The sequence below is a fragment of the Melozone crissalis genome, unplaced genomic scaffold (genome assembly GCF_028551555.1).
Source record: "Melozone crissalis strain CALT ecotype California unplaced genomic scaffold, PUWL_Pcris_2 ptg000069l_1, whole genome shotgun sequence".
Lineage (NCBI taxonomy): Eukaryota > Metazoa > Chordata > Aves > Passeriformes > Passerellidae > Melozone > Melozone crissalis.
The window spans coordinates 1295251-1303465 of record NW_026535847.1 but is presented as its reverse complement, the minus strand read 5'-3'; the positions used below and the strand labels follow the sequence as shown (position 1 = coordinate 1303465).

The following is an 8215-nucleotide window of genomic DNA, read 5'->3' as shown; positions in this document are numbered from 1 at the left end:
TGCTGCCGCCACGGCTGCAGTGGGGGATGTTTTCATGTTGCTTGGTGCATAATTTAGAGGAGGAGCTGGAAGCGGCGACTATTTGAGGCAGGGAACGGGGGGATTTGTGCTGCTGGGGGCCCGCTTTTTCTTTATCTGTGAGTGGCATCGAGGCAGCTCGCTGCACTTGCCCTACAGTGCCCGGGTGGGGACTTCCGGGTAGAGAGCGTCTTGTCCCCCGGGACTGGTGCTCTGGTGGGGTGTGTGTGCGCGCGCGTTTTTAGGGTGGGGGTTGTGTCTGAACCAGTTAGGAAGAATGACTTTGGAGTCCATGATGGCGTGCTGCCTGAGCGAGGAAGCCAAGGAAGCCCGGCGGATCAACGACGAGATCGAGCGGCAGCTGCGCCGGGACAAGCGGGACGCCCGTCGGGAACTGAAGCTGCTGCTGCTGGGTGAGTGTGGGCCACCATCAGCACACACGCCTTAAGCGCCGCTGGGGTGCAGCCCAGACGTTGCTGTCCCGGGCCCTGTCCGGCTGGTCTCCCAGTACATTATATGGCGTGGTTGGTTCGGTTTTCCTCAGGCGCCTGCCACCTTCACCGCGGGGCGGCCGTGGAGCTGGTGGCAGTGAACCGCTCGTCGTTCCTCCGCCACCGCGTTGTGTGCGCGTGCTCGTGTGCAGGCTTCGCCGAGGCGCTTATAGCTGGGTAAATAACCGTGGTTACTCTGAGTGGGTTTGATATGGTCGGGAACCCGTCCTTCCAAAATGGAAAGGGAAAGGATAGCTGGTCAGTGGAGGGGGTGTTGGGGGAATATCGGCGATGATGTGTATAGGAGAGTGATGATAAGGAAGCAGATGAATGAAAGAACTTGCAGGGGGATTGTTTTGCAGATTTCTGGTGCATTGTTCTCTGAGTCTTAGGTTGCTGGGTCACCAGTTGCATTTTTTTTCATTGTGATTTTTATTCAGTGAGGCAAAATAGGATAAGGGGCTTATGCCCAGATTGTAGACTGACTTTTAAAGCAAAAGGAGAAAAAAATCATAAAGACCAAGATGCATCCGTGAAGGTGAAAAGTAACCTTAAAGTATACTGGTGGATAGCAGGATCTTTAAGACCTTTGGAATTCACCCACTGTTCCAAGAAGTAAAATCTATAGTTTCATTTATCTTTAAAACAGGTTGTTATTTTAGAGCCACGAGTGTGCAAAGGCAATGTTTGTTTAATAGGAATTTGGCTTGTGTTAAAATAAGCTTTTTAAATTAAAACACATTTGTTTGTATATGAGGTGCTCTACTACACTCTGCAGTTCTTGTAATACGGCTTCTGTTGTAGACTAGCAGGCCTTGAAATATGTCTGCACCAGTATTTGGGTGTATGGGAATGTTCCAAGTGGATGTGGGATGTTTATGCCAAAGACTTTAGTCTTGGGTCAGGTACATGAAAGTAATTATTTATATTGGGGAAATAAACTGCCTTTACACTAAGGTGATTTAAAAGGAACTAATTTAATGCTTGCTTATGAACGTGTTACTTTCTACTTTAAATAATACAGCTTGTCTCCTGTATATGGAGAAAGGTATTGGCATCCTTAACTGATGTAGAAAAAGGAGGGGTGGAGACAGAAACAATGCTACCAGTAATAACATTCTGTCTCATTTCGGCCTAATTTTGGGTTGATGGAAGTGTGTGCTGTGGCTATTTCAAGATCCAAAACCAAGATAAAATAGAGGACAGATAGCTTGCATTTCAAAAATTTTATGGATGTTCAAGTATAATTACTTAACTATATGCATTTGCTGCAGGAGAGGCAGTTGATGTTTGACTTGTTACTTGGGTCAAAATTGTTGCTGCATTTCCTGGTCTTGCATTAATGCTAGAGGTTTCTCCCAAGTTTTTAAAAATGCATGAAACTTACTGAATGGTACCAACATATACTGCACAGAGAAGGAATTCAGAGATTTGATTCCACAGTCAGTAGTACAGATCTAGTATTGTTTTATAAGATCCACCCACTGGTAACGGTAAGTGTATGGTAATGGTAGATTAAGCCCTATTTGTGGCATTACTTTTATAACAAATGAAATAAAGTGTTTTCAGAGCAAATAGACAAGAAGCCATCACTTAGAAGAAAACACACTGATTGCCTGTATGAATGTTTTCTTCATATATCACTGTCTGTATAAACTGTGCTTCTGAACGTCTAAGCATGATGTACATGAAACTGAGGTAAATATTCTGCTTCATACTTGATAGCATATCTGCATTTGAGTAGAAATCAGTATAGAAATTGTTCTTGTGTACACATTTTTCGTGTTGTACTTTGTCAATTGCAGTCACATTTGATTGAAAGTGTTTGTGCACATGTAGCTGTTAAACAGTTAATACTGTAAAATGCAGTATAGCAGTAAACCACTGTTGAAGTCACAGGGTTGGATAGAGATTCAAGTTTCAATTTATTAAAAAGCCCCAAACAAACCAAAACTCAAAGTTTCTAAAAATTTGTTTTAATTAGTGTATTTCTTTTAGGTATCTGACAGTACTTTCAGTCACTCTCCAGCCTAATAATTGGTTCAGTTCTTAAGCTTTTGTTATTTGTTTGGGTAATTCATATGGTTAGAATGGAGAAAATCATTTTAAAAATAGGAAAATAATAATTAAAATGAGGAAACTGGGAAATGTCTGTAGCTGTTTGCCATCCATTTTTTAAATTGACTTGACCTTTACCGTGCCGTTAAGTATCTTTAGTCATCAAAACTTAAAGTAACAGTAGTGCTTAACTTTATTTTATGTAAATGTAAGGCAAACTTTTAAAAAAAGTGCCAACTTCTCAGTCCCACATTGAAAAGTGTTCTTGGATTTAGAAGCCTAAATGGGTTAAAGGCTCTTGAACATGGAACAAAAGGTATATCCTTTTGATGATAAGGTGAAAATGCAGCTTAAGCTGAGCTCAGTTAACTGACCACATGTGCTTTTTGAACTTGTTGCAAGTGTGAAGTAAAAGGTATTAAATCAAAAGGTTTTAAGGAACAAATGAGCATGTCTATGCCGTATTTTTTGATCTCGTTTAAAAATTAGACATACATACAAATGCACATCTATAGCAAATATAAAGTAAAGTTCTGTGTCAGAATGGAGGATATTTTTCCCTCCTTTACTTGTAGAAATTATAGTATTTCCTTGCAAAATGAAATATTTCCCTCCCATCTATGTTGGTTACTGTTACTGTGTGACACATTATGCTGTGTGCACCTTTCTTGTGTATTAATGATATGTTTTTACTTTTCATGAGATCAGAGTTTAAAATGTTGAAAGCAATTTCTGGAAAACTTTTTGCATGGTAAGATTATTTTAAATTATTAGTTAAAAAATAAACTCCCTCCATGATTAAACATTAAAATACCACTTTTAGGTGCTGCATTGAACATCATTGTCCTGTTTTAATCTACTGTAAAAAATTAAACAAAGTCTCTCTTACTATTGTAATTCTAAAAAGTGAAAACTCTAGCATATACACTGAAAATAGTTCAGCTAGCACAAGTTGGTTGCAATGTTTAATGTACTTTGAAGCAAATTCAGTCTTCCACTGATTTGATTTTTATCTCCTGTATTTTTGAAATTCTTCTGTATTCCATTACTACTGAACATTTTGTAAAACCTTATGATTGTTCTCCAGAGCATAAAGTTGTTAGCGTTTGTTTTTTGCCATTGTAAATACGTATGTTGCTATAGTACAAAAAAGTCATGTGTTTTTAGTGTTTTATATGGGTATGCACTGAACAATGTACAGTATTCTGCATGCTTATATTTTAAGCATGTATGTACGTATTTATTGTTAAGTAGCAAGAGGCATGTGATCTAACTTTTCTATGTATATAATTTTGACGGTCATCAGTGGAAGTTATACCTGGTCTCAGAAAGCAATGTTTGGGCTTAAATGTTAGTTTGTAGCCATAAGCTTTCACTACTGATCATAATATGCCTGTAGACTGTATATATTTGTGTTATGCATTATTTTCTCTTCAGGAGTATCTAAGAAAATAGTCAGCAATATCTATAAATTTTGGCAAAATTAGGTATTGGAGATTAATCAGTGAAGCGAGGTGTCAAATATGAGTATCTTTTCATTATCTATATGTTACCAAAGAAAACAGGTGGGAAGTAAGCCATTTGAATTTAGCATGAATTTCAACTAGTCTTGAGTGGAAAACTTTGTTTGTTTTCCAAACCTATAGGATATATATATATATGTTGTAGGGTTTTATTTGTATACCTGTGGTAGCTGAATGAAAGATTTGTGTACAGAACTCTGTAAATTAGCAGACTTAGACTTCAAAAACCTTGAAGAGGAAGTGGGCCCGTCAAGCCAACAATCAATCTTCCTTCTCTGCTGTAATCTGAAATATGTATGCCAATAGTCTCATCTACTTATATAAGTAGATAAACTGATACTACACGTTTTAGGATTTTTTGTACACAATTTAAAAATGCTGGTATTGATTAGCATATCCTAATTGACTATTTTCTTTGCTCTTCATTAAAGCAGAAAATGTAATTATTTTGAAAGAGCATTGCAACCTTTTCTTATTGTCTTGTATTGATCCATACTTATATTTGCACTGAACACTTGCAAATAAGTTTAGGTAATTACAACAGTATGTATTTATGATTAGATAACAAGCAAATAATATATATCTTGATGATGTATGTTGAAACTAGATTGGTAACTATATCCTAATTTGGAGAAGCTGTTTCTAAAGTTATGTAATTTGATTCTGGATGACAAACACTGATCTATCTTATATATATAGACATATACATTCGTTTATAAAAATAACTTTTTGAGGAAAACATAAATCATCATATTGATATCTATGTGATATCATGACTTCACATTTTCTGGAAAAGAGCATATTAATTTTTTAATGCGTGATAAATGAATATTTTATTTTCAGCTCTTTTAAAGAAGGAGGAAAATCAAAACAAAATAACCGAGAAGAAGATTCTTTATAAGTTATCTACTTTAGTTAATGGAAATTAGTTTAGAACCTCAATACTCAAAAAATTCTGACTTAGTTTTGCTCATATGTCAAAAAATCAAGGGACCCAAAATTTGTACTTCCTTTTAAAAACATTATTGAATTTGTATGAGAGGGAAACATGATAAAACAGAGGACTCTCTTGAGAAGGGACTTTGGGGTATATATTGTAATGTTTAGAAATATTTCTGGTTTTAGCTACTTCAAATTGTTTGGTGTGTAAAGGCAGTGGTAATTTAATAAGAGACAGCATTTCTTTTGAAGTACTACGACAATGTGCAAAATTAATTCCAGGAAGGGAGAGCATGATAAGGTAGATGTGTGTTTCTTGCTCTGCTGAATGGATTAATACTCAGGAAATGTGTTCTCATACTTGAACAAGATGGCATGCGGCCATTGCTAATAAAATTATGGGGCATTTTTCAACATTCAACTGTTATTTGCTCTACTTATTTAAAAAGTAACTTGCAAGAATCAAGAGCAACAAAGTAAAATAAAAACTGAGGAAGCACTTGAATATTGGAAATACTATGAAGCCATATAAATAGTATTCTTAAAATCAGAGAAGTAAGTGAGCAACAGGCTTTAAGTATTGTGTTAACACTGTGCAAAGAAATAAGATACTGAAGGGCACAAGTCTAAGTGATACCACAGTTTGAAAAGTTTTCAAAGTTCCCAGGGAAGTTCTAGGAACAATATATATCTGTGGGTTCTTTTCTTTTTTTTTTTTTATGCTAAATTTGAGAATAGAATAGTTCAATTGGAAGGGGCTTAAAATAATCATCTAGTCCAAATGTCTGACCACTTCAGGGTGGATCAAAAATTAAAGCCTGTTATTAAGGGCATTGTCCAAATGCCTCTTTAACATGGACAGGCTTGGGGCATCGATCAGATCTCTGGGAAGCCTGTTCTGGCGTTTGACCACCCTCTGGCTAAAGAAACGCTTCCTAATGTCCAGTCTAAACCTCCCCTGGTGCAACTTTGGACCATTCCCATACATCCTCTCATAGACATTTTGTCCAGAATGATACTAGCACACAGATGGATAAGCATGTCATGCAGTGGATGAGCACCTGGCTCATGGGTCAGGCACAAAGGGTTATAGTGAATGGGGTAACATCAAGCTGCTGACCCATCGCTAGTGGGGTTCCACAGGGCTCCATCTTAAAGGCAGTTCTCTTCAACATCTTCATAAATTACTTGGATGCATGACTGGAAGGGATACTAAGCAAGTTTGCAGATGATACAAAAGTGGGAGGAGCTGTTGACTCCCTTGAAGGCAGGGAGGCCCTGCAGAGAGACCTCAACAAATTAGAAGACTGGGCAGTCACCAACTGTATGAAGTTTAACAACGGAAAGTGCTGGATTCTGTACTGAGGATGGGGCAGCTCTGGATGTATGGACAGACTTGGGAATTAGATGCTGAAGAGCGGTGCTGCAGAAAGGGACCAGGGAGTCCTGGTCAATGGAAAGTTGAATACGAGTCAGCAGTGCCCTGGGGTGCATCAGGCACAGCATCACCAGCCAGTTAAGGAAGGTGATTGTCCAGCTCTGCTCTGCACTGGGGCAGCCTCACCTTAGATACTGTATGCAGTTTTGGTCACCACAATATAAGAAAGCTATAAAGCTACTAGAGAGTGTCCAAAGGAGGGCAATGAAGATGGTGAGGGGAAGCCATATGAGGAGCGGCTGAAGTCACTTGGTCTGTTCAGCCTGGAGGAAACTGAGGGAAGACCTCATTGCAGTCTACAGCTTCCTTGTGAGGGGAAGAGGTGTCTCGGTCCCTCTGTGAGCCTCTCAGTAACCCTTGGCCAGTCCTGAGTCAGCAGACACCGGAGGGGGGGGGTGGCAGCAGGGAGACACTCTCTCGTGCCCCAAGGGTGCTGAGGGCACCTAGGCTAGTTGCCTTTGCAGCAGAAGAGACACTAGAGACATCGGTAGAAGATAAAGTGCTGACTCTTAGCAGGGGTTAATCCAAGGTTTTATTCAGGGGCTCAGGGGAGCTCCTGCACCTTAGGGGGCCTCCTGCCGAGAGCACCGGGAGATGTGCCAAGGTTACATTTAAAGGGAGGTGGAAACCAAAAGTAGATAACATTTTACCAACCAATAAGTGACCCTAAGGGAAATATACTGGGGGATAGACATATAGGACAGTGTATGGGGCAAGGCTTGGGGGGCTGACCCCTAGCCTCTGGCTAATCACTTGATGACCTGGACTGAAACTTCTAGATGCAGGGATGGGATGCTGAGTGATTGACAGAGAGCCAGGGTGGGGGTTTGGGGATGATCTCATGCCGGGAGAGGGATAACACAGGTAAAGGGAGGGGGGTACAGTTTGGGATAAACCATTTGGGAAAAATATGGGGATACAAAACAAAACTACTTCAAAGTATTACAAAGTATAAAAATGCACTACAACAAAGAGGAAGGGCAGACACTGATCTCCTCTCTGTGATGATCAGTGAAAGGACCCAAGGGAAGGCCCTGAAGTTGTGTCAGGGCATATTTGGGTTGGATATTAGGAAGAGGTTCTTCACACAGAGAGTGGTTGGGCACTGGAACAGGCTCCCCAGGGAAGTGGTCACAGCACCAAGCCTGCCAGAGTTTGATAAGTATTTGAACAATGCTTTTGGTACATGGTATGACTCTTGGGGATGGTCTTGTGCAGGGCTGGGAGTTGGACTTGATTATCCTTGTGGGTCTCATCCAACTCAGCATATTCTGTGATCTTGTCTGGATACCAGGGAGAAGAGATCAGCACCTCCCTCTCCACTTCCCCTCCTCAGGAAGCTTCAGAGAGCCATGAGGTTGCCTCTCAGACTCCATTTGTCCAAACTAGACAAACCCAGAGTCCTCAGCCACTCCTCACAGGACATGCCTTCCAGCCCTTTTACCAGCTTTGTTGCCCTCCTCTGAGGGCACTTCAAGGACTTTCAAATCCTTTTTTAATTGTGGGGTAAAGAAGTGCATGCAGTACTCCAAGTGAGGCCACTCCAATGCTAAATACAGAGAGATAGTCACCTCTATTGACCGGCTGGTTGTGCTGTGTTTGATGCATCCCAGGATGTGTTTTGCCCTCTTGGCTGCCGGGGTACACTGCTGACTTCAATTGAGCCTGTTGCTGACCTTCACCCCCAGCAGGGCTATTCTCTAGCTGCTCTTCTCCCAGTTTATACTCTTAAATTGTTAATCTGAATG

At 40.3% G+C, this 8215-nt stretch overlaps 1 protein-coding gene across 1 annotated transcript in view; it reads left to right on the top strand.

Moving 5' to 3' along the window:
- The first annotated feature begins 295 nt into the window (after positions 1–295).
- The window catches only part of LOC128946022 (guanine nucleotide-binding protein G(q) subunit alpha), a 216631-nt gene continuing 208711 nt past the window's right edge, over positions 296–8215 (top strand). The window contains exon 1 of the mRNA XM_054289965.1: positions 296–431. Coding sequence (XP_054145940.1) covers positions 296–431 — 136 coding nt within the window. The remainder of the gene's footprint in view (positions 432–8215) is intronic.